Raw genomic sequence first — 27,642 nt, 5'->3', positions numbered from 1 at the left:
AGTTGCTTGGGGCAATTGAGTCCAGAAATAACGTTTTTATTCCTTTGGGGAAGCCTTTGTTAGTTTTTTTTTTTTTTTTTGACGTAAAACCTCTGTTGCACTGTGAATGATTCTTCCACGTTCCTCTACTTCCACACTTTGAAAGTTTGAAGGCTGTCCTTTTTTGACCCCCACAGATACACCTGTGGGATTTCCTTTTTATATAGTTTCAGCTAAACATCTTTTTAATCTAAAACAGAGGTGTAAAGTAGTAAAGCAGTACATTTTTAAGTATCTGAATTTTTTTACAGTGCTTGTCTTTCACTTTACTACATTCTAAAGCATGTCACACTTTTTACTCTACTACATTTCTTATTAAATTTTAGAAATAATTACATTTAAATTGCAGTACTTAAATATTTCTATAGTAATCTATAATATTTTTTACTCAAGTAAATGTAACTTTGGGCCAGATTTACCAACAGCTTACGCCAGCGTAAACCATCATTTTGTTGTTAAATAATTACTGTCGGGATTTTCTAAAGACGCACGTGGATAATTAGCGCTGTAAAGATGTGGTCTAGTTATTTTTGCGATTGACCTTATTGCATATGCATTTCTAGGAGTTTCCCTTTCAGACGCAAAATTAATGGTAGAGGATTATTTAAATGATTTACGCAACATTTACTAATGTTTGCGTGTGTGATATTGGTATTTGTGCCTTTATTTAATGCAGAAAAAAAGCATGTCTTAAATCATTTTGCACTTGAAATGTGCAATTATTGCTGATAGGAGAAGGATTGGCAGAGATCAGAAAGCATGTGGTACAAGGCAGAGGATTTTTTTCTACACCTAACAGTTTATTTCTATTGCCAGAGAAACATATTGTTCAAAAATATTGTTTGCCAAGCCATGTTATTTTTTATTTGCTGAAGCAAGATGAGTCACCTGGAGAAGTCACACAATACCAGGTGTTTCAAAACTTCTTGTAAACCTAAATTTTTTGTCCTCCAGTTTTTTTAGTGTAGGCTACTATGGCTTTGTTAGCTGGGATGTCTGTGGTGTTGAACTCAAGCGCATCAGGTGTAAGTAAGTCAGCTGCACCTCATTAGCTCTGCTTATTTGTGACTCTGAACTAATTCACGGTGATCTTAGGCTATGTCCACACGAAGCCGGTGCATTCCCTATCCGATAATTTTTTTCCTTGCTCTTAAAAAATAATCCGTAAAAACGAAACCACTGAAACCGACTGAAAGCGGTGTAGTATATATGCCGGACCAGTATGGGGCGCTGTAATTCTGCCACAGATATACACTATGCACGGAGAAGAAGACTTTGAGCATGCGGATAACCAACGTATGGTGTTGTCCATTATCGCTTGTTGGTCACCACAATTGCATAGAAGCAATAGATTTTGCTGTAATAAAGCTAGTAGGCTTTAGTAGCTTCTGTAGCACGAACACAATCACGTAGTCCGCCGTTATTGTTGTTGCTGTTTACGTGTGACGCTTCCGACACGTGATGTGATGACGTTTTTCGCTCCACAAAATATACGGATTGGCTGTACAGACGAAACCGCAAGGGTGTCGGTTTCAGATTTATCCACTTTAGGACCCGGTTTCAAAAATAGCGGATTCAGTCTCCCAAAACGCTGGATCCGTGTGGATGAAACGCCAATACGATAACAAATTTATACGTATGCAGTGATACGCGTCTCCGTGTGGACAGCCCCTTAGTAGGTTGCATTGGTCATTATGGAAATCAGCTGTTGCGCCTGTGTTATTTAACCAGTAGATATTATCACTCCCTTTGGCGCTTTTTTGAAATTGCCCTCTCATGCTAATTTGCCTCGTTTAGTAAATCTGGCCCTAAATGTTTACTTGAATATAAGAAAGTACTACACTTTAAACAAAATAAGGGGCTAAATATCATTTAAAGTAGTTTACTGACATAAACCTAAACATAATGAAACATAATGAAACCACTTTATGTTCTATATAGCACCTACGTAAAACTATAGTTCACATTTTGCATCTTTTGCTTGCGCAAATACGTTCTTTTGAATGTAGACACGCAAGCAAATGCTCAAATAGAGAGCAATGCGATCGCACTCTTTTTTCCAGCGCTGCATCAAGTTGAAATTACTTTAACTTTTCAGAATGCCTCTTGGAAAGCGCGTTGGGAAAAGGAGGAAAAAACTGACGCGGTTGCGTTTTCTGCGCAGTTTTAGACGCTATATGTGAACCATCCCTAAGTGGTGTTTAAGTGTACATTTTTGATGTAGCCTACCTAAGTGATAAGAGTAAAGAAATAACATTTATGAAATGTAGTGAAGTTAAAAGCATAATATTTTGCATTGGAATGTAGTGAAGTAAAAGTCTGCCAAAGAAAAACAATGATAAAAAACACTTTTTCATTTTTTTCAATTTCATTCACATATACTGTGCAGGCAGCACACAAATAATGACCACAAATAATACAAAGCAAAAAATACAACAACATACAGCAAAATAAAATCATCATTAACCACATCACTTTTTATTTAAAGGTAGACATGTAAAAAATTATGCAGCTGGTTGCCAGTAACTTACTGTAGAATATAAAGACATAAAATAACTTTTAACAAACTGTCGCCAGTAAATAACATAAATGTAAAATCTTCAGTAAGTTACTGGCAACCAGCTGCCAGTAATTTCTACAGAAACTACAGTAAAGTTTTTTCTTTATTTATTATTTTCCTTTGTTTTCAAAGCAACCATTAAATTAAATAAATCAACAAAATAATAGGAACTCGAAATCCATAATTTACAAACCAAGGGTACAAAACCAAAAATTAAAAAAATGAAATTAATATTCACTTATGTGCTGTGTTATAGGCATTGATTGTGGTGGTGTGATCAGGAACTTTGTTCCAGTACAGTATAAACGAATGCTTGATAAAGTTGGCAGACCTTCCCACATTTTAGAGTTTCAGTGTTTAGAAATCATATCTACAGTATCTTTAATCCTCCTTATAACCTTACTGTGACTGGGTGAGCCACAGATATTGTGTGTGTATGAATGTGAGCAGTCATGTGTTCATCTGTCCTTTCAACACATAATGTTATACTAAGAAAAAATCTAACCAGAAAGGATTAACAAATGAATCAGAAAGAACCAGTTCACATAGTTATAAATGCTGTTTACTTTCACTGAAAGAATATAGAGTAAACTTGAAGCAACATGTTTATGCATCCAAACTGCCTTCCAAGCAACAAAGAGAGAAAGAGACAAAATGAAAGTTTGAGCATTTAATTAGTGGAGCTGTAGATTTTGAAAAGGTCAGACTGCCACTGTCGATGACCTTTGACTTTCTTTTGCATGCAACAGTAAAGCATTTTTATGAGTAAATTGGTCTTTAGCTAGAGGTAAACTGTAAAAATGTCTCCAATTACATAGACAGCTTCCAAAAACATTTAAAGGATCTGTCTTTCTGTCTCACCTGGAAGTTAGCATGCCCAACCATCTTCATTGATTCTTTGGCCTTTGCCTATATGTTTATTTCCTAAAATGCATGTTCAATGAAGCATTTTTGGTAATGTAACATTTAATTAGTAAAATAATTAAATACACATTTTCAATTCAAGTTTATTTAGCGCTTTTCACAATTGTGCATGTTGCATAGGAGGGTGATTCTCACGAAACCATTGAAACACCACGGCACTAATGATTTTAGCTTTAAAATGTGTAATATAGTAACATTAAAAAGCATCAGAATTAACACAATACTGTGTTCTACCTTGCACAATGTGTGATTTCAACATAAGAATTTATAATTGGAAATTTTATCTCATTTTCTGCTGAAATTCTCATTACCGCAATGTGTCCGGCTGTGTTTGAACATGCGTTATGTTGTAATTTAATCAAATCAACACAAAAATATTAAGAACAAAAATAAATGGATGTTTTGCTAGACTACTTTAGATGACAGAAAAAATATTTACTGAATATTCATGTATAATAATAATGAAGAAAATTAGGGAAATGATGTGTCCATGCCTGATGTTCTCATCCTCCGCAACACTTTTTGAGAACAGTTTAAGCACACATACAGAATCTTAATAAAGTTTGATTTTGAGTGACCAAGCACATGGACCAGTTACTTCAAGATGGCTACCAGGTAAGATCATTTTTTTACAGTTAATTTGAAATACTGTCTTGTCAGAATGCTTACACGACATTTTGATTATCATTACCGCAACAGATGCTTATTAAATGTTAATTTAATTAATAGAAGCATAATACTTTGATTTTAAATGCATGTGCAGAATCTCCAAATTATGTTCTTTCAGGTTTGTCATGTCATTTTGAAAATATGTCAGTGTTGATGTTTTCTGACTGTTGCGGTAATTAGATTTTTTAGGACTAATTTTTTAAATTATGTTACAAAAAGTGTTAAATGATAAGTAAAAGTTTTTAAATTAATGTTCCCATTTACTCCAGACTTTGTTTTTCAATGTCTGGTGGGAAAAAAAGTAAATTTAAGCAATTTCTACATTTTCATGCTTGACATTTTTAAAACCAATTTTTTGTGAGAATCACCCAGGAGCTTTACAGTAAACACATATTAGTAAGAAAACAGAGACAAAAAATGAAATTAGAAGACATACAGTATAGAATACATGGCATTGTTGCATTTTTTCCCATAAGATGTAGGCCTACATTAACAATACTAACTGTGAAAGTATGTTTGTAATGAGATCTTTATATTCATAGTGCTATTTAGCAAGTATGTGTATCCAATTTTGTCAGAAGTACCTGTCATTTAATTCAAAACCTTGTACATACCTTAATGCTATATGAGAAGACAATGTATCAGGTAGTCTACTAAAACGAGACATTAAGTCGATTAGCCTGATATGAGACAGGCATCAAATTAAACGGGATACATGGATACATGCTTCGGCCATGCACCAAAAAGAAAGAGGAAATGACATAATAAAATAGAATTTGTAAAAATACCATAAAATGTAAATAAAATATACAGTACTTTAGCATTACTAACTGACAAAATAATTGTGAAGGGAGATCGTAGTCAAACGTAAAAAGCCTTACATCAGATCTATTGACACCAAGCTAAAGGTTACGTTGCCAAAGAACCAAAACTTCAAAGGTGTTTAAGTGGAGTAACAAACCTTGAGAGAAACCGACTTAACCAAAATGGCCATTTGACATATGGCATGCCTGAATTTACAGTTTTTCTCAATGGATGTGACACATTTCTCCAAATGAATGTAACTGCTCTCAAAACAATTAACACAGTCAACTAAACACGCTCATATGTTAGCCAAACAGTTAAAGGGGCCATGGCATGAACATCTGACTTTTTTCATGTTTAAGTGCTATGATTGGGTCCCCAGTGCTTCTATCAACCTAGAAAATGTGAAAAAGATCAACCCAGTAACTTGGTAAACCATTCTCTACAAGCACATGAAAAAATAGGTCGTTGAAATTTGGCTCTCCTTATGATGCAATAAGGAGCTCTTATTATAATAATACCACCCCTTAATCGGCACTATCCAACCACAGCACTGCCATTTAGTGCAGAAAAAAGCACAATTTGGTTTTAATTGCAACAAACCACCATCATTGTAAACAGTGTTTGAATTTCATCAGCTCATTTGGTTTTTAAAGGACACATCCAAAACGGCACATTTTTGCACACACCTACAAAGTGGCAATTTTAACATGCTATAATAAATTATTTATATGGTATTTTGAGCTAAAACTTCACATATGTGCTCTGGGGACACCAAAGATTTATTTGACACCTTAAAAATTGTCTTGTGCCATGGCCGCTTTAAGTATTCTGCACAATGAAACACAGCATTTTATTCTAGTAATGCATTTATTAAAATTCAATATTAACATCAAAACTAAAAGTGAGTTGATTGATCACACATTCAGCTGAATATACACAAAGAAATAAATGAAAATACATGATTTTCATTAAAGAGTAACTAAACTCTAAACCAACTTTTTTTAGTTGATGATCTGTAAGAATGATGCTTTATTAGTGGTGTTCATTGATTTTAGTACGTTTTTTGACATTTGGGTATAAAGTGTTTCAATGCTAGGTGTAAAAACGTCCAAGTGCTCCCCTCATCAGGTTGACTGGCTACTGCAGTTGAATTTTACTATTGGATGTTACGGTACTGGGTGACGTAAGTGGTGAAGCTCACCACGCCCTCGTTACAATCTCCCCACATCCTTGGTACGAGCTCAGTTCGTCCACCCTATCTCCGTTGGGGTCTGCCCACTTTTCTTGCATTTTTCAAATATTGCCAGTGGTTGGAGTCAGGCTCTGAACAGGGGTTTAGTTATGCTTTAAGTTCTTTAATGAGGAATTTAGATGTATAACAATGAGTTGTCACACCACCAACAAATATTATCCAGATAAGTACATAGGTAAATAAAAATAAAATAAAAAACGTACTGCATTTATTTAATCAATTAATTTATTGACCATGCCTCTCAATTACAAATGGCCAAACAATTTCCTACTTGTGCCCCAATATCTCCACAGGCCTCTTCCATCGTTTGAAGAAGTCTTGTAAGGATTGCGAATTTGCGATCATGTACTTTCCATCTCCAAGAGGAGAAGAATTCCTCAATTGGGTTCAGGAAAGGAGAATATGGTGGAAGGAACACCATCCTGAAACGTGGGTGATTCTCAAACCACTCTCTCCCTAGTGCTGAAAACTAGACTTGGACATTGTCCCTGTAACTGTTGTCATTCACTAATTTTACATACTGTATTATAAATATGCATTTTGTTTTTATAATTTGTTTTGTAATTAATGTGTTTATGTTTTCAGTTATTTCCTCAAATGCACTTTAAGTAATGAGTTAAAATGTTAGTTAAGTAAAATGTGATGTATTGTAAATTGATTAAGTTCACTTTAAATGTAAGACGCAAATGCGTCACGTTCGGCGGAAGTGACGATCTTTCTAGTTGCCGCGATGGACTGACGATGAGCGGACGTTTGTGATTGTCCGCGTGTATTGCACTTTAAAGTTTATTATATTGTAAAAGATCTACAAGAAGATCATGCAGCTTTAAGGACTATAAGACCTCTTTCGCAACCAAGCAGCCAACGAGGTATTTGTGACATATTCAATGTGTTTGTTAAGTTTATTATGAGAGAACTGTGTGATCATATGCTGATGTATTGATAAAACACTCATTTGCAGTTCTCACGGCGTGAACGCTACAAGTTTTCAAGAATAAACGCCCGTTTAAAGAACGACCTGTGTCTGTGGTGTTGTTGAAAGAGCTACAGTGAGAACTCGCCTGCTCAACACGGGTAGGAGAGACAACGAGACCGTCGCGGGAAACGGCTATAAACGAGGATCCAGCGTATCAGATAAGCAAGAACCATAACACTTTGAAGGCATAGCGATTGCAAGCAATGGCGAATGGAATGTATTAAACGTGCAACATTTCCAGCTAAGTCATTAAGCGCTCTGCCTTAAGCATCAAGTTAAAGTGGTGTGAGAAGCTATTTGGACTTAAAAGGTTGTTGCAATAAGGACTGCAGTCTATTAACCCTTTGTGTACTGTGCTAAGGCTGGAAAACTGTGACTATTTAGTATGCTGGTTCTCGTTCACATGTTTTAAAGTTAAAGGGGTATCGTAATTATTTTTGTCAAAAGTTTAAGATAAGCCAAAGAACAATTTATGTGAATTTATTGATGTAAAAGTGTTCTGATTCACAAAACAAGCAAGCAATTCAGTTCATTTGGAATGTTGAAGTATTTTGAGTTGTTTGTGTTTAAGCTTTAGGCATTGCATTGTGTATATTGTGCAAGGTTATTTACAATATTTCATTTCTTATTTTAAGACTGAAGTCAATTTAAGCTTTATGCTAGTCTAAGTACTCTGACAAGGTTGAATAGCATACTTAAGTCTGTGTTAAGAAAATTATTTTTAAGCTTTAGCTTACATTTACACAAACATTTGCAAACATAATTCAATCTTAGTGGCTACATACATTCATAGCCTTATACATAAGTTATTTCAAAATGTCCAACAAAAGCACTGAGACTTCCCACAAAAAATTACCTGCTCAGCCTGCAGTCACAAACCCTGTATCTACAGAAGCAGAAAGGCTGCGAAGAAGTGAAAGAACTCGAACCCTAACTGAAAAGGGAAAGGAACTTCAAGAAGAAAAGATAAAGTCTGTACAAAGGCGCTACAGAATCATCTATGAGAAATGGAAGTGTCATGCGAGAATAAGCAAGGAAATACTCTCTGACGAAGCCTCCCAAGAAGAATTAAATGAGCTGATTGAGAACATAAAAGGCACCTGTGCTGAAGTGAAAGCTGTTTATGAAGAGTTGCGTCAAGTGCAAACTCCCGAAACAGATTTACGACGCAGAGTTGACACATGTGTATCTTTCTCAGAATTCATTATTAGAAGAGCACAAAGACACATCGAAGGACATGCGTTTGGTGAAGAGGATGAACCTTGGCCTGATGTCGGCTCAGTCTTAGCCTCCACAAGCTCTGTATCAAGATCATCGTCTCAGCATTCAAAATGTAGTTCTAGTTTCCACTCAGTGAAAAGAAATGAGGCCGTGGCTGAAGCTGCCGCGTCTCAGGAAGTTTTGGCTGTATTGGAGGAACAAGAAAGGGAAATAGCAGAACTTCAGCAGCTAGAAGTTGAAAACAAGCAATGTTTGGCACAATTTGAAGCTGAGGACCTAGCTAGACAACAAGCAATGGAAGATAAACGCAGAAAGCTTGAGCGTTTAGAAGAAATTAAGAAGTTGAATGCTGCAAGAGCTCGAGTAAAGGTATATGATCAAGTTGAAACGCATCTCGAGCCAGTTGATTCCCTACATAATGTTGACACAGTAGAAGAACTTCAAGTTCCTAACGTCCCAAATCACTACGTCCATCCTCAGTCTCTGCCAATCACCACTCAAACCCTCAATGCCTCAAGTCCTCCATTTATTCCTCGATCCCAGCCAGTTCAAACTCTGCAGTGGTCATCACAAGCTCAACCAGATTTAGCACCCACGCCACAATCACATAACTTTGATCTGGTTAATGCATTAGCAGAAGCTATGAGCGCCAATCGTCTTCCAACGCCAGAGCCTGCATTATTTAATGGAGACCCTTTGAAATTCAAAGACTGACAGCTGTCTTTCGAAACATTGATTGACAGAAAAAATATTCCAAAGAATGAAAAATTGTACTATCTTAGAAAGTACTTGGGTGGAGCTGCGAAGAAAACTGTGGAAGGATTCTTTCTGCTAGGAACCGAAGCAGCATATGACTCTGCGTGGCAGCTTTTGGAACAACGATTTGGAGACCCATTCATAATTGGAAAGTCATTCAGAGACAAGCTACATGGATGGCCAAAGATAAATGCTAAAGATGGCTGTGAACTAAGAGAGTTTGCAGACTTCCTTAAGAGCTGTGAAGCTGCAATGCCCCACCTTAAGACATTGGAAGTTCTCAATGACTGTAATGAGAATCAAAAAATCCTGTTAAAACTGCCAGATTGGTTAGCGTCCAGATGGAATCGAAAAGTAATGGAAGCAAGACAATCAAATTCAGGTTACCCACAATTCAAGGAGTTTGTAAACTTCCTGTCAAATGAAGCAGATCTTGCATGCGATCCTATATCTTCCATACAGGCGCTTAAGAGTGTAGAAAGTGGGAAACCAAAATATCTACGAAACCAGCCCATTCAAGCAAAGATACTGCAGACAAACACAACACAAAGCAGTACGTCTCTATGTCACTTTTGTAAAAGAGCAGGACATGATTTGGCCAAGTGTAGGAAATTTGGTGAAAAGACACTTCAAGATCGTGTCAAGTTCGTGCGCACAGAAAGGCTTTGCTTTGGGTGTTTGCAAGCTGGTCATCATTCAAAAAGATGTGAAGACCGAAGCACATGTGAAAGATGTAAAAAGAGACATCCTACATGTTTACATGATGACAAGTTCAAGGAATCACAAAGTTCTACTACTTTAAAAAGAGATGATCATTCAAAGGACAGAACAGACAACAGTGAAATAACTGCAGTTACCAATGCAGTAAAGCAAAAGGGCGTAGACACACAAACATCTACGATCATACCAGTCTGGGTTTCATCCACAAACCAGCCAGATCAAGAGGTTCTAGTCTATACACTCTTAGATACGCAAAGCGACACAACCTTTATTCTGGACGAAGTCGCCCAAATTCTGAATACAAGCAAGGAGTATGTCAATTTAAAGTTGTCTACAATGTCAGCAAAGTCAACAGTCATAGCTTGTCAGAAACTGAAAAATCTACAGGTGAGAGGTTATAACTCTGAGAAAAGAATTCCATTGCCATCGGTCTTCACACGAGAGTTCATTCCAGCAAATAGGTCGCATATCCCAACTTCAGAAACTGCTCTTAAGTGGCCTCATCTGGAGCAATTAGCAGACAAGATTCCACCGCTGTTGGATTGCGAGGTAGGCCTTCTGATCGGCTATAACTGCCAGCAAGCCCTTCTTCCCAAAGAGATTGTGTATGGAAAAGAAAATCAACCGTATGCACAACGAACTGATCTCGGCTGGAGCATAGTCGGTTGCTCTTACACAGCAAATGATTACGGTGATGTAGCAGGAATCAGCCACAGAACTTTGGTGCGACAAGTAGTGCCTGACATTGAGCCCTCCGTCAAACTGAAGAGAGAGGTACACTTTGTGTGTAGAATTCATGTTAAGGAAATTATTCCAACAGACATAATCAAGGCTCTTGAATCTGATTTCACAGATCATTGTACGGACGACAACTCCATTTCTCAAGAAGACATTCTCTTTCTGTCTAAGGTGAAAGAAAGTATAAGACAAAAGGAAAATGGCCACTATGAACTTCCACTTCCTTTCAAGACAGACAAACCTAGTCTACCAGATAACAAGCAATGTGCAGTTCATAGGCTCAACTCATTAGAGCGCCGGCTGAGGAAAGTCAAACAGTATCATGATGATTATGTGTCCTTCATGAATGAAATAATAACCAGAGGAGACGCAGAGAAAGTGCCAATCGATGAACTTCAAAACCAACCAGCATGGTATATTCCTCACCACGGAGTCTACCATCCCCACAAACCAGGAAAAATCCGTGTGGTTTTCGATTGTTCAGCACGTTTTCATGACACTTCTCTGAATGATCACCTTTTGACTGGTCCAGACCTGACTAACACGTTAGTTGGAGTGTTGTGTCGGTTCAGGAAGGGTCCAATAGCCATAATGTGTGATGTGGAAAGGATGTTCCACCAATTCCATGTTGCAAAGGAACATCAAGACTTTCTACGGTTTCTCTGGTGGGACGAAGGTTATCTAGATTCCAAGCCCTCTGTGTATAGGATGAAGGTACACTTGTTTGGAGCAGCTTCATCCCCTGGCTGCTCTAACTTTGGCTTCAAGTATCAAGCCTCCAGAGGACTTAATGCAGTTCAGCTGAAGGAGTCCAACTGGTTAAGGGGACCCGACTTTCTCTGGGAGAGGAATCTTCCACATCAGGAGAAAACGGTGGGAGAAATTGAAATGACTGACCCTGAGCTTCGGAAAGCCCACGTTTACAAGGTCAACACAAAGGAAGTGAATCCAATGATGAAACGTGAATATTTGTTGAATCTCCAACAACGTAAAAAATGGCAGAAAACATCTCGAAATTCTCAAATAGATGGCATTGTGAGAAAGCTAAGGCTGTTGGTCAGTGCACATGTTAATGGAAAACCTTGCACTAAGTCAGTTCACTTAGATAGGCCCATTCACAAGATTGTTACATTAATTGAGGCTAAGTGAATTAAATACACTACACACTTATGTTTACAACACCCTCAAGGGAAATTCATAAACAACAAACCTTTCATAATCTTGTAAAAGAAAATCCCACATTCTGAGTTGATGAGTGATTTTGGTGGGAGTGTAACTGTTGTCATTCACTAATTTTACATACTGTATTATAAATATGCATTTTGATTTTATAATTTGTTTTGTAATTAATGTGTTTATGTTTTCAGTTATTTCCTCAAATGCACTTTAAGTAATGAGTTAAAATGTTAGTTAAGTAAAATGTGATGTATTGTAAATTGATTAAGTTCACTTTAAATGTAAGGCGCAAATGCGTCACGTTCGGCGGAAGTGACGATCTTTCTAGTTGCCGCGATGGACTGACGATGAGCGGACGTTTGTGATTGTCCGCGTGTATTGCACTTTAAAGTTTATTATATTGTAAAAGATCTACAAGAAGATCATGCAGCTTTAAGGACTATAAGACCTCTTTCGCAACCAAGCAGCCAACGAGGTATTTGTGACATATTCAATGTGTTTGTTAAGTTTATTATGAGAGAACTGTGTGATCATATGCTGATGTATTGATAAAACACTCATTTGCAGTTCTCACGGCGTGAACGCTACAAGTTTTCAAGAATAAACGCCCGTTTAAAGAACGACCTGTGTCTGTGGTGTTGTTGAAAGAGCTACAGTCCCAAACAACTACAAAATTCCACCCTGCAGAAAGAGATATTATTGAGGAGGTTTAAAAAATTTAGTCTTGTATGGTCACAAGACAGCATTGTGTGCCACAACACCAGTTGTAGAAATTGTGCCACACTCCCTCTTTTCCTTTTTTTTTGTGAAGATTGAAAATCTTTTTCTCTTTTGTAGTTGTTGTAATTTAGTCAGCTGTGTGAATAAGCTTTGTGGCTTTTTCTGTGTTGAGTGGATTACTAACTCATCAAATATCAATTTGAGGTTTATTGAGGACGTAAGGTTTGTTGTGTTTTGAAAATGGGACAAAAATGCTTGTGATCTGTGTGAAGACCATAGACTGTAAAAAAAGATTGGCGTAGTGTCCGTGACGTCACCCATTGGTTTCCGAAGATCGTTTTTGAAGCTTAAAGTAGGCGTTGCCTGCTGTCGCCATCTTGGCCGCGCGTCATCACGCATCACTCGCAGATATCCAAAAATGCGTAAAGAGGCGGGACGTGGGTGAATCTGAGGTGTAAGGTTGCTGAAACCATGCCCACCTAGCTCGATTCTAGTGACCGCAGTGGCTGTTCACCCCTCACTCAAGTGGCCACACCCTCAATTATGCAGAACTTTAAGGCTTAATATAATTTAAACGGATGAGTTACAAAAAAATTCACCCTCCTCACAGTTGTCATGAAGGGCAAACTTAGAAAAAATGTATCAAATCGACAGAGAAAACCTGTATTAGAGTCTCCATATGGAGTAAATTGATATAGATTGTCTAATTTTACAGACAACACTCTATATTTTAACAAATTTTGTCATATTTTGTATTGTATTTGTTCACAATCTTGTGATAAACACAAATACAAAAGCCACATTTTTTTTGTTTAGATTTAAAAGTCTATTAATTATTTTAGGACCTGAACATTTCATTTGATTGCACGAGGTGTCAGTAAAAAAGGCAAAAAATAATAATCTTAATATTACCTTCTAGACAAAAGTTATTGAGATTTAACTGAATGCAGGCATGAAGAAGTTTAATTCCCATTATTCCAAATGCAAAAACAGGCTTACTTGTTATTACCTCTGAAAAATTGTGTTTACTATGTGTTACACTCAGGGGCGGATCTAGAAAAATATTTATGGGGTAGCAAGGGGGTGGCATGAGAACTACGAGGGGTGGCAATGAATTAAGCAACCTTGCTTGGTTGTCGTGGATACAAGAAATGATATACTGTATATACTATATTCGGTGTATACACTGGACCTCAAATTTTTATAACATAAAAAACGCAACAACAAATGTTCCTATACCCAAGCAGCTACCTTTAGCATCTCTACTGTAGCACCCTTTGTCTTAATACTAAGTTAATACATACATCTTACCAATATCTAAAAACACTAACTGTAACCATGATGAGCAAGGTTGAACATAATGGTATAAAGACTGTTATATAAATAAAATAGGTTTGCCTAGTTTAAATTAATGTAAAACATATTTGAAATACACACATCTCATAACCCTCTTCTTTAATCCTTTCACTCACTTCATGATGGATTTTTGTCTATTCACTTCTTTTTAGCTCTTTGCCATCCATATGTTTCTTTCTTTTTAATGACTTCATCTACTCCCCTCCCTTCCACAACATATTTTTCTGTTTTATTTGTACCTTCCACTCCCATAGTATTTGATTTTTCTATTCTTTTTGGTTAAAAAAAATGGATATCAGCCTTTCTTTTCATATTATCCTGGAAAATGCAGCATTAAGCTGTCTTTCAAGCTTTCTAAACATACACAACACTCTGAATAGTTTTGTCTCCTTAATGAAGACAAACAAAAACATTAGACTATATCATAATGAGCGATTTCATATATGCACGTTTGGAATATTTTGATTGCTGCAGTAGCTAACAAAACATGACGGGCTAACTAGAAAGAACTGCTTAAAAGATATTTACTGCTTACACAAACCTGCAGTTCAGTAGTTTTAACTACCAAGCAACTACCTCAGGCAATATTTTACAACAATCAAAGTTTAATTTTTGTATTTTTATCCTGATGCAACATTTATCTGTAAAATATGACCGTATTCAGTACTCTGATTTGGTGATGTGATGCTCAACTTAATCATTTAAAGACACTAAAAAGAAACCACTAAAGTTTTGCAGGGATGCGTGATGATGTGAGGTGCTTTAATAGATCAGAATTACTTGCTACAGACGTGAAGAGATCGATGGGCATAAGTTGCACGTTCATAAACATTCTTGCCTTTCACCTTAACGATGGAAAGTAACGTTTCAACGTTTGTGCTTTTTATACTTTGTGCTTGCGTCCGCTACCTTTGTTTTGAGCTCGTTGTACTTTCCATCGCTCTGTTGTCGCGGGTTTGTGCGACTCGGATCACGGATGGACTGCAGCGTGAGAACCGGGCTGCATGTGAGTGATGGGGTGATGCATCCTTTCACGGCAGTTTCCAAAAGTCTCCAACCACGCCAGAAAAGATCGCTAGATTTGTCCTAGTCGATTTTTTAATAAAAACGCTAAAGGGGTCTAAAACGTTTCTTAAAATAGCGACAAAGTCACCAAGTTGGCAAACTGTGCGGGCTTTTTTACACGGTAAAAGACTTTCTGCTCGGACTGACTGTGCGTGCTTGGCTATGACCGGGTATGAACTCTGCTGCCTCTGATTGGCTAACGATGGAAATTAAGCCAATCATAATCAGCTATGTAGTTGTCCCACCCCCTCTAAGACACACACACCAATCATCGTCAGATATGTGTCTCCCACCCCTAAACACACACAGAGAAAAGCTGCATTGCCTTTCTGGTTAAAAGAGCCTACTCGGGTATATATTATATATATTAGGATACCAGCGCTGGGGTGGCATATGGGGTGGCAATGCTTTTATTTAGGGTGGCAACTGCCACCCCGTGCCACCCCGGTAGATCCGCCCCTGGTTACACTGCACAAGACTTTATTACTAATCCTGACACATGTCTGGTAGAACTGTAATAAAATATTTGCATTTATATTGCAAAGAGGAGTGAGTTGTTGCAATTTATTTGAGTTGTTTTGACCTGCACATCTGATACCATATTGTGGTATCGTTAGGCCATATACAGTTGGCCAAAAGATACAGTTTCATTCATGTAATGTCGTCACATTAAAAACAACAACAGGCTCTTGGAGGTTCTTTGCAGTTTATGGCACCTACCGGTCTCCTCAAAGTCACTTGCCAATTCAGAAATATTCATGTGCAATCAGCTGAGCGTATATACTGATGATATTTGATCATCTGTCTTACCCCCACTGTCTTTATCAGGTATAGAGGGATTTTCAGATAGTGTTTGGTGAATACTTTTCCCTCTGAAGTCAGTCCTTTTATCTTTGATACGCATTTGTTTTGTGGCAAGTGTTCAGGAACTGCTGCAGAGAGCAGTACACACATGCAAATCATTTTATCTCGAGGAACAATGAACAAAAGCCTTTCATCTATATATGAGTTTGCATTTTGGAGAAACTGTACAGCACGCACTCTAAAAAATGCTGGGTTATTTTTACCCCCGCGTTGAGTCAAAAAGGGACAAGCCCAGCAGCTGGGTTAAAATGAACCCATGTTTATATTTGACCCAACAATGGGTTAAAATAACCGAGTGTAGGGATAAAATGAAATAAGTTTTGGCTGCAAGTAAAAACTAAAGTCTCAATATTGAAAGCCTTGATAGAGCCATAGTTAAATACTGATTTACAACCTGTTTCAACTATAGTGACTTTTTTATAACAAGACAAACTCAGTTGTTGAGTTTACAGCACAGTAATAAACAGTTATGTTAAATTCATTTATTTGCCTCTGTTACAAAAAGACTTTACATTAAGCACAAGCTGGCTTCCCGGAAACTCCGGAAATCAGATAACATCTATTTATAATCCCTGAGATATATTTATGAAACTATGTAAATTTTGCATTCCTTTGATGTAAACGTCAGCATTCAGTGTCCATGTCAGGCCTGCTTTAGGGCAATAGGCAAATAAGCGCTCACACAAGATAAGTATAAATATACTAAAGATCAATGGAAATGTCAAAGATTTTAATTCCAGTAAGCACAGGAATGAGACAGGCGGATTATCTGAACCATGCAGCAGGTGTGTTTTCCGATGCAATGTCAAAGCAGACTATGCCTTCTAATGAAACTAATGAGAGTTTATTTTAGCATTTTAATTAGCTATGCACATCATGACATTGACTGTTATTTATTAATGTCGACTGGGCCATCAATTACACTGTTAAATGTAATTAGTCTACTTGACTTAGATACAGTTTGGAAACCAATTGCCTTAACATCTCAAAGTTGTTTATTTATTTTTGTTTGGCAAAACTTTTTAGAATTCAGTTGGCCTAATTTCCCTAATTTCAGTTCTCAATACATAAACACTTTTTCATAACTTACAATCCTTATAACTCCAAATCACACAAGGTCTAATTTCTTCAATGACTTTTGCAAAACTCTATACAAAAATGCATTTATTTTGCACAGCTCATTCAGAAATATAGTTGTCTCAAGCCATCGCAAGCTGAACACAATCAACACAAAATTATGCACATCTCAAGTAAAATATAAAGGGCCACAGGTAAATATTTTCTTTGGAAAATGGACCCTAACAATGTTTAAAGAGCTGAAAGATGTGGGAGACAGAGAGGATGGGACCAAACAGGGGCGTCATGCACCAATTTTTTTTAAGGGGGTCCAGTGTGCACAACTCAAAGAAATTTGTGCATATACAGATATCAAACGAAATATTATAGAGCTTTCAGTGTTTTCCATGGCACTTACATTTCTAACAATTTGAATGCCCCTGCCTTCATGCAAAAACCTCCAAAATAAAAGTGTTGACTAACTTTTATATCAAATACTATTCAATCGGAATAATGACATATTGGTGGTTGATTGGTATCATATTTACATCTGAAACGGCATGTTTTATTTATTTACGTTTTAATAAATTACTTGTTTAATTGTGTCATTAATGCATTTTGCACAACAACTGCATTATCCTATAAAATTTATTTAATTTTAAATCCATAAAGTATATAAACAACGAAAATGACATAAGCTATAGCAACGTGATTGAGTTTAATGTTAAATAATGATTTAAAAAAATTGTAGATAAAATTATTAGAGGAACGCATTATTGCATCAAATTTTACCTCATATGTGAACATGTGGGATTCCGCGCCCCCGTGAACTCTGGCGAACTTTGGCGTTGATGAATCTAGAAATCTAATATAATGTCAAGACATTTTAAACCATACATTTTCTACACAGAGGAGGTTAACTGCACATTACCGTAGTGGGGTTTAAAAATGTTGTGAGCGTTTCTTACACGTTTTAATTCCTCAGATGGCAAAATGCAGCAGCAACAGCAAAGAGCCCGTGTGCACGCTCAGACGCCAATGATGTCTCCGACTGCGCTGACTGCAGTGCCTGCCGGCAGAATAAAGTAATGTAACACGATCAAAAAATAGAAAATCTCAGAAAAGTGACAAGGATGCAGCCCAGAATTGATAATATTGTGCATATTACAGTTTTTTTCAACTGCTTACACACAAAATTATTACTTGTCACACAATTTTTAAAACCTGACACTCAAACACCAGAACCACACACTAAATCTGCAAACCCATACACTAATTTTTGGCCTTTTACTCAGTTTTCAATTTCATTAAACAGTTTTTGCAAAACACAACACACACTTTTCTATACAACACACAGAAATCTGACAGGAAGATTTTTGATTTCCTTTTATAAACACAACTAATCAAAATGCCACAATAATTCATCAATGCCTCACACTAACTCCTCACATGTACAAACACTTGTTGTTTTACTTGGCGGAAACATTACAATGTGTGCAACAAAGTCACAAAATGTTGGTGTCCTGCACCAACACGCCCCACTTGGCCACTATAACACTGATCACATCATACAATTTCTGGAAACTATTGATGACATGCTTGTTCAGGGTCTGCAGAATGAAGGCCAGGCAAGATTTGTCAACATCTGGAATACAGTTTTTTCCAACTGCTAACACACTAAAATGACATTAACAGCACAACTATTTAGACTGACACACAGAGAGCAACACCTCTTCTCAAGTCTCCAAAAGTCTAAACACATTTTCTGCTTTACACACATTTTGTAATTCACAATGGCACTTTTTAAATGCACTGAACACGGTTCTCTGCACAAGACACAACAATCTGACATAAAGTCACATGTTTGCCTTTTCAAAACACTACCATTCAAAATGACAATACACAAGCTAAATGTCCAATATATGTGCCACCTGCCCAAACACCTGAATGGTTCATTGTTAACACTTCAATCAGGATGTAAGCACTAGAAAAGACCACAGGAAAGTCATTGGCCACAGAGCCATTATAGATGTTCCTGGCTAACGTGGACGGAACATCACAATGTGTGCTGCCATCTCCAATATGGATGGTGTCCTCCACTGTCATGCCAACCTTGATACAACACAGCCCATATTCTCTCACATTTCTAGAAAGACTCCACAACATTCTCACACCATCAGAGTGTATGAATGATGTAGACCAAAGAAACCGGTATGTTGTAGTATGGCACAACGTGAGCTTTCATCGTGTAGTTCCAGTCCAAAACTGTTTTGCTGACTACCAAACATTTATCGTGCAATACCTCCCACCATACTCACCATTTTTGAACCCCATAGAAGAGTTACATATATGGAAGGTATATGACCAGCAGCCCTTTGTGCGCATGCCTATTTTGCAGGCGATGGAAGATGTATGTGATGGGATTGATGTTGGTGCAATTTAGGGATGGATAAGGCGCTCACGGTGCTTCTCCCCCGATGTCTGGCAGGGGAATATATTGCCTGTGATGTAGACGAGGCGTTATGACTTGTTTGGTGAAAAATAAAAAAAATTCAACAGCATGTGTGTGTATCTGCAAATATTTTTGTGCATGTGAACAATCTAATACATATTTTAGTATTATGGCAAAGCATACTAAAGAAAAGTGCACTTTTCATTATGCCCAACTGTGTGAGGGATGAGGAACAGATGAACCCAAACGCAACGATGTCGGGGAAAAACAGAAAACACTTTATTTTAAATACACAAAAACAAAAACCCACGAGGGGGTACAGAACATGAAGACATGAAACTGACGGTTAACACTAAGACTTGACAAGATGACTTGACAAGATGACTTGACGCGATGGCAAGACTAGAACACGAAACACGATGTCACAACACAATGAACCTGCACAGAACAAAAGAAACACTGACATTAAATAGAGAAAACCAAACAAGATAACAAGCGGGAACAGGTGATGGGAATAAGTAATAATTAACAATAAGCAGGAGAACGAGGGGGCGGGGACAAGAGACAAGACACTGGAGGCACATGCCAAACACAAAAACAAGGCATGAACCTCCACACAAGGCCAGGGACTGCCAGAACTCTGCCACCATGACAAAATACAAATATAACAAGACTTCAAGGCAGAGTCCTGACAGTAGCCCTCCCTCAAAGGACGCCACCTGGCATCCAAAAAGGCAACACAAGACAAGAGAACATGACATAATTAACATGACAAGACTAGAACACATCAGACGAAAACTTAACAAGAGGTGCCAAAAACAAGATAAAACAAAACTAAATCAAGCACACATAAGTCCACAAGATACTAAAACAGGACAGTCCACGGGGGTTTGGGGCGAGGACGCAGCTGGGACTGCGCGGGCTGAATCGACCGCACGGGCTCAGTTTCTGGCTGCGCGGACTGCGCGGGCTCCGGCTCTGGCTGCGCGGGCTCCGGCTCTGGCTGCGCGGACTGCGCGGGCTCCGGCTCTGGCTGCCGAGACAAACTAGACAGCGGCCAGTCCAAGAATCGGCCCGGACAAGGCAGCCATCCCCTCAAGGTCCGGATCGGACTCGACAGCTGCACTCCAGAGCTCAGCAAAGAGAACTCCACGGACCCTCCTGGTCAGCCACTCCGGGAAAGGACGCACCACAACAGGCAACAAAACGAAACCGGGAGGGGTAGCAAGTAACCCCGACACCGTTGCTGGGTTCAATTTTGGCAGGTTCATTCTGTGAGGGATGAGGAACAGATGAACCCAAACGCAACAATGTCGGGGAAAAACAGAAAACACTTTATTTTAAATACACAAAAACAAAAACCCACGAGGGGGTACAGAACATGAAGACATGAAACTGACGGTTAACACTAAGACTTGACAAGATGACTTGACAAGATGACTTGACAAGATGACTTGACTAGAACACGAAACACGATGTCACAACACAATGAACCTGCACAGAACAAAAGAAACACTGACATTAAATAGAGAAAACCAAACAAGATAACGAGCGGGAACAGGTGATGGGAATAAGTAATAATTAACAATAAGCAGGAGAATGAGGGGGCGGGGACAAGAGACAAGACACTGGAGGCACATACAAATATAACAAGACTTCAAGGCAGAGTCCTGACAAACTGTGTGTAGTTGGTTAGACAAAAATCTGGTAATATGAATGAAGTGTGTTGCAATTTGTGTCAAAGTTTGATTTTGATAATGTTATATGTAGTTTCGGTTGGAGTGCTTCATTTTGCAGGATATATGTGGTATTTTGCTATTTGGGTGTGTGGTTTTGTAAATTGTGTTATGTTTTTTGATAAAACCAGACTAGTTTGCAAAATTGTGTGTTAGCAATTGGAAAAAACTGTAATCAAATGCATGGGAGCTTTTAAAAAATAGCTTTAGGTTTTGAATAACAGTGTGTATATGACATATACAAAATTATAACAATATGGTAAAGGTGTTTACAACGTAAGACAAATGTTTGCTTTTGAAATATGTTTGTGATATTTTGACTGTGGTGTGTCATTTTGAAAGAGATGTAAGGCATTTAACATTTTGTGTGTGTAATTCTTGAATTTGTGTGTTAGTTTTGAAAAAAAGAGGAAAACTTGATTAAAAGTCAAATAACAGATTAATGGACGCTTCTTTGATTTTTGAGGTTTTGTCCATCAGGTCTCTCAGTCAACACTGGCACGCATCCTGAAAAGACATCAGGTTCAAATGAAACAACTTTATTTTTGAGAAGAATTCAGAGAGGGTTGAATGGCACCTGTAGTACTGTAGTACTGTGATATTGCATACAAATTACTTTTTCCCATTGACTGTAATATAGACCTATCCTGAACTACCCAATGTTGTCTTTCACTGTATTTCAGAGAGTTTTGCAGATGGATGCTGAGGAAATCCAGCATGAATTCATATATATATGATGAGGCAGGGTTCAACCTCACAAAAGCAAGAAGGAGAGGCAGAAATATCATTGGCCACAGTGCTATTATCAATGTCCCAGGGTGACGTGGGGGTAACATCCCCCTTTGCGGTGCCATTTCACAGCATGGGGTTCTCCTCCGTCATGCCAAAATGGGCACTTACAACACACCTCACATTCTTGCATCTTTGGACCGATTGCACCACAGTAGGTAATGAAATGCACTGTCATCTGGGACAATGTGTCATTTCACAGCTCTGCTTTGATCCAGAACTGGTTTCAACACCATCCACAGTTGACAGTACCTTCCACTATACCGTTTCTAAACCATATGAAAGAGTTTTTCTCTGCAAGGCAGTGGAAGATTTTACGATCTCCACCCCCAGGCTCAGGTACCCCTCATTCAGGCCATGGAGGACGCCTATGACCAAGTCGATGCCGCAGCTGTGCAAGGATGGATTTGACGATGTTCGAATGGATGTTGATTACGCATGAGATTATGCGAGTATCTGGCAAACGCGATCGTCTCTTTTATCATAAACCCTTTAGACGCGTCCGCAGCAGGAACATACTTTGACAAGACACTTGATGCACATAAGATCACTAGACGCACAGAAAACATAATTTTAAAATTACGAACCACACACATGACGGGCTACATACATGTTGTTACGAAACTTCGCATCGTTCAGCCTCGAAAAAAGAAGTCACCGGCCGCCACTGACTCTAATAACTAAGAATTAGACTTGCTAAAAGTGTTTTAGGTTAGCAACAGCAGTGTTCTACTCAAAACTTTTTGTGTTTTACTTGTTTATATGTTGAAATTGAGGCCATTAGTAGAATGTGCTTTGACGGACAACTCAAAGACTCTGTGCGGGCAAGCTGCTGTAGGCCCTTACATAACTCAATGTGCTGTATACCCTTAAACTCATAACTTTAAAATAGACTTTGCAGTGCTGCTGTTGTTGTTCTTATATGTGGTGCATTTTTGGCAGAACTGATGGCTGACTGCCTAGTAGAGAGACAGCATCATTTGATCTAAAAAAAATGAATGGTTCTACTGTAAATAGCACTACTGGCCTGTAATAATAGGGCAACCATTTTTAGGTGCTTTTACAGCAAAGATGTGTGCTATTTAGCACCAATGTTTTTCTGCAGTGTATTTACAGTAATTTTATACAACACGAACTCACGGAAAGTCGTGTTATAGTCACAAAAAATGTCCATGGCGCGAAATTTAGCTTTTTTTCGTGCCTTGAGCACGGATGTCTTTGTCGTGTCACTCGCTCAAATTTCTATAAATAGTTTTTCTTTTTTGTAGCAATTTTATGTATTGTTTCTCATTTTGTTTTTCCATTTTTAAATCCTGAGTTGGGGTTAGATTTTGGGTTAAAATGTAATTTTATGTATTGGTTTCTACATGTTTTTCTTCCACTTTTAAAACTATTCTCACCTGGAGTTGGGGATATAGTTGGGGTTTGGGTTAGGATGTCTTAAAACATAAAAGAACGTTATTCTAACCCCAACCCCAAGCGACAATGGTAAGAAAATAGGGGAAAAAAATGATGAGAAAACAATACATAAAATGACATGAAAAAGAAAGTTGTGCCATGGATACAAAAAACTATTTATAGAAATTGAGTGACACGACAAAGACATTCGTGCTCAGTGCACTTGACTATAACACGACTTTCTGTTAGATCAGTCTGTTTTTATAAAGTAATTAAAAAATCTAAATGCTTTTATTTTATTTTTACCTTTCACTTATTCCTGATTAGCAGTAAGATGTTTTAGTGTTTTGAATTGATCTCACCAGTGTTTTCAAGGCAGTGGAGTAGTTTGTGCTAGGTTTGTGCATCATCTGAGAAAAAAGTTTGATTTTGACAGAAGAGAATATGATTTTGACTTCAGTATTTGTTTTTGACCTGGAAGTTTAAGGTTCGTGCAGGTGGGTGTATAAGATTGAGATTGTGTTTATAGTTTTGCACACTCAAGCCATGCATCTTAGGTGTATGTATGTCCTTCTTCCAGTGCCAGCCCGAGCCTCTTGAGGGCCCTAAGCAGAATTTGTTTGGGGGACCCCCTCCCACCAATTCTTTTATTAAAAAATTACAAAAATTTATATAAAGAACAAAGTTACACATTAAGTAAAGGCTAAAATTAGCATTAGGTACAGAAATCAAATCAAATAAATAATACCACTGTCTTTATTGTATTAATTAAACATAATTATTATTTTTTAGAGGTACAGAAGTGATTTTCTCTTTGTCTTGTATTGTTTGATTAAGATTAATGACACAGACTTAAGTAGGTTAATTGAGGTTACTGTCTCTTTAAGAGAAGCACGGACCTGGTTTCTGCCTAATCTATACATAAACCTAAGACATAAACAAATGTTTTTATTGGAAAAAGAGTACTGTGGAGATCATTTTGTTTGTATGTGCCCTGTCAAGAACAGAACATTTTATGTTTGTTTACTTTCTGAAATGCATCTCTCCATGTGTGCACTGCTGAGTGCACTTAAACGTGTGCGCGCGCACACACACACACACACACACACACACACACACACACACACACACACACACACACACACACACACACACACACACACACACACACACACACACAGATGGAGGATGAATTACAAACGGCGCAGCATAAAAACGTTACATTGTTTTTCAGTGCTCTATTCCTCAAAATTAGTTCGCTTATGCCTCGGGCTGGCCCTGCCTTCTTCTTTCAGCCAAACACAGTTGTATTAAATAATGTCTTGGCTCATTTTAGCTTTATGATGACATTGGATAGTGGCCTGATTTTAAAGCTCCAAAAATTCATCCATGCATCAGAGACTAATCCATCCATACAGGTGACAAATCCATCGCTTCTCAGATGACATAACTGTATGGATTAGTTTATAATAGGTGGATGCGCTTTTTGGAGCTTTAAAATAGGGCAATATCTATAAAACTGAAAAGAGATATTAAGAGGATATTATTTAATATAACTCTGACTGTGTTTGGCTGAAAGATATGCACCTAGGATTAATAATGAATAAATGAAAGGTGAATAAAATATTAAATAAAATAAATAGTCCTTAAACTGAGTCTTCAAAAAACTAGTATATTTAAGTTCTCTTAACTTGGTGCTTATGTAGTGGCATGTAAAGAGATTGTGGTAGAATCCAAACGCAGAAGTTTATTAATAAAGTCAGGCAAACAAGACAAAAGGGCAATCCATAAACGTAATCCAAAGAACAGGCAAACAGATCAGGAACAAGGCAACATGAAACTATGAGCAATGGTAAGTACAATGGTAATGCAGGTTACAATCTACACTACTTCACAATATAATATTGAGATTGAACCGGTTATATAGTGACAAACAGGAAGTGAAGGCAGAAGGAGTGTGTGAGAGTCAAATGTCCAGTTGGTGGAATGGGTGCCACCCGGTGGTGGGATGAATAGTATCCTACCATTCATTACATGTAGATTGTACTTATTGTAAATGCTTAATCTCCGCATATGGCACAAGGCTGCTCTTATACGGGAGATTTAAAGCAGAGGAAAACAGAGTTAGTGAAGTTTTTAAAGTTTGTTGTTTGCTGGAGTTGCCCAAATTAAAAAGGGTCAAATGGCCCATTCAATTTCATTACATGGAAAATAGCTTGGCTAATCTAACTAACGTCATACAAGTTTGGAACTATAAGGTAAGTAAATAATGTCAAGATTGTCATTTTTGGGTAAATGGTTTCTTCAGATAAGAAGTATGCAAATCCTATCTTTAATTCATGCCTTATTATAAGCTTTTTAGGACTTGCATGTTTGAATTGTTGCTTACTTGTCCAGTTATTCCAGCTTTGGGGTCCAAAACAGCTGTTTGAAAGAAAAATTCAAAAAACATTGTGTCTGAAACATCATAGTTCACAAAATATTTGGTAAAAAACTGACAGATTTAAAAATGAATATATCAAATCATAAATCATTCAGCTCAGTGACTATAAAAGATGTGGCACATATTGAAACTCTCTGTCAGTTTCTTTGAAGCAAGACTGACAGGAGCTGGTGGGCTTGAATTCAAAATTTCACATTGGATTTTTCTCTTTAACACAGAAAAACAAGTAATATGAATACACTACAATGTACATTATAGTGAAAGCCTCAATTTGTCACACAGAAATATTTTACATCTTTTTTTAAAGGAAGCAGCTATGAATGAACATTGGCATCTGAACAATAAATGATGCATACTTGCATTCTTTTGATTATAAATTCATCACTAACAAAATAATCATAAATAACCCTTACATAAACATTTATTATTTAATTCAGAATTGACCTGCCTTCTCTACTAATTATTTAAAAATATTAGTTATATTTTTATTTTGCTTTAGTTTCAATAGAATCTCTACACAGCCAGAGCAGAAAGATTTAGTGGCCTTTGTTTATTTCCCACTGAGCTCACCAGGAAGTGACAGCAATGCTTTATTAGAATTAAAATATATCTCAGTCCCTCCATATCGTAATGCTTTTCTGAGAAAAGCTGTGTGAAGACAATTCCACAAAGTTTACTAATGAGGATGTTACACAGTGCATGTGATACACAGCATTGCAATTTTTTAATTTTAAGACTTTCCTGCTGGCAAGGTCTAAGCCAGTCACGCCTACCAGTCCTGTAATAATATCTCGAGCCAACACTCATTATTTCTCCAGCACAAGCAAAACAGGAACATAATGTAATGTAATGAACTGTTTCCAACTATTTTGGGGTGCTAGATTACTGCATTATTTTGCTTTGTGTCTATACAGTGCATGAAGTATAAGTATAGGTTAAAAGCTGAAGATATCACGCACTATACATTCATGGTTAAATTGCTGGTGGACAATATTTAATCAAACATATTATTCAATTTTAAAGGTGTAAGGTGTAATTTTTAGAAGGATCTCTTGACAGAAATGCAAAATAATATACAAACTAAATTATCAGGCGGTGTATAAAGACCTTTCATAATTAACCATAAAATTTGTATTCCCTTAGAATGAGACGTTTTTATCTACTTACACAGAGGGTCCCCTTACATGGAAGCCGCCATTTTGTGCAGCCATGTTTCTACAGAAGCCCTTTTTTAAAATCAAAATATGAGTTAAAATAACATAATTTGAGTTATTCTAAATGAACACATTATTAAGTAAATTCAACTTCATTTTATCATGTATAATCCACTTAAATTTGTAAGAAGGAAATTAACTTAATAATTTTGTGTTGAAACTAGATGAATGATTTTATTAAACAACTAGGCAGTGGACTCGTAGTGCAGGGGCGATTCCAGGATTTTATAAATGGGGGGGCACAGGGGGGACCAAGAACCAGTCAGGGGGGGCCAATCAAAAAATTCAAATGAAAATAAATACTGGTTTAGAAAATATTAAGCATGGTTCCCAAAATCTTGTGCAATGCCACGTGATCTAATATAGATGGTATTACTTTTTTGTATTTTGCATGGATTAAACAACACAGTTCTGTTCCAGAATAGTTCACTTTAAATAAATTGTCATAATTTACTCATCCTAGAGTTATTTCAAACCTGTATGAGTTTTTCTTCGGCTGAACACAAAATAAAATATTTTGAAGAATCTTAGTAGCCAGAAAGTTGATGAACCCCATTGACTGCATGTTATTTTGTTCCTACATATGAGTCAATGGGATCCATCAACTGATTTTGGTTACCGACATTCTTAACTCTTTTTTTTTGTGTGTTCAGCAGAAGAAAGAAACTCATACAGGTTTGAAACAAGTTTAGGTATATGACCATTTAAATT

The 27,642-nt window shown here is 37.3% G+C and overlaps 1 protein-coding gene across 2 annotated transcripts; it reads left to right on the top strand.

The window, feature by feature from the left end:
* Positions 1-6,741: 6,741 nt before the first annotated feature.
* LOC129431403 (uncharacterized) lies at positions 6,742-12,495 on the top strand. 2 transcript variants are annotated; one of them, XR_012358262.1, is made up of 3 exons: positions 6,742-7,120; positions 7,213-12,313; positions 12,406-12,495. XR_012358262.1 is itself a non-coding variant. In XM_073854959.1 (2 exons), the coding sequence occupies exon 2, from the start codon at positions 9,457-9,459 to the stop codon at positions 11,809-11,811; it is 2,355 nt and encodes a 784-aa protein (XP_073711060.1). In that variant the 5' UTR covers positions 6,742-7,120; positions 7,213-9,456; the 3' UTR covers positions 11,812-12,399. The 2 variants fall into 2 exon arrangements, 1 of the variants encoding a protein (XP_073711060.1); XM_073854959.1 differs by lacking the exon at positions 12,406-12,495 and having other exon boundaries at positions 7,213-12,399.
* The last annotated feature ends 15,147 nt before the right edge of the window (positions 12,496-27,642 follow it).

Source organism: Misgurnus anguillicaudatus, chromosome 17 (genome assembly GCF_027580225.2).
Source record: "Misgurnus anguillicaudatus chromosome 17, ASM2758022v2, whole genome shotgun sequence".
NCBI classification, from domain to species: Eukaryota; Metazoa; Chordata; class Actinopteri; order Cypriniformes; family Cobitidae; genus Misgurnus; species Misgurnus anguillicaudatus.
Note: the sequence above shows the minus strand (reverse complement) of the source record. Positions and strands in the feature narration are given on the sequence as shown.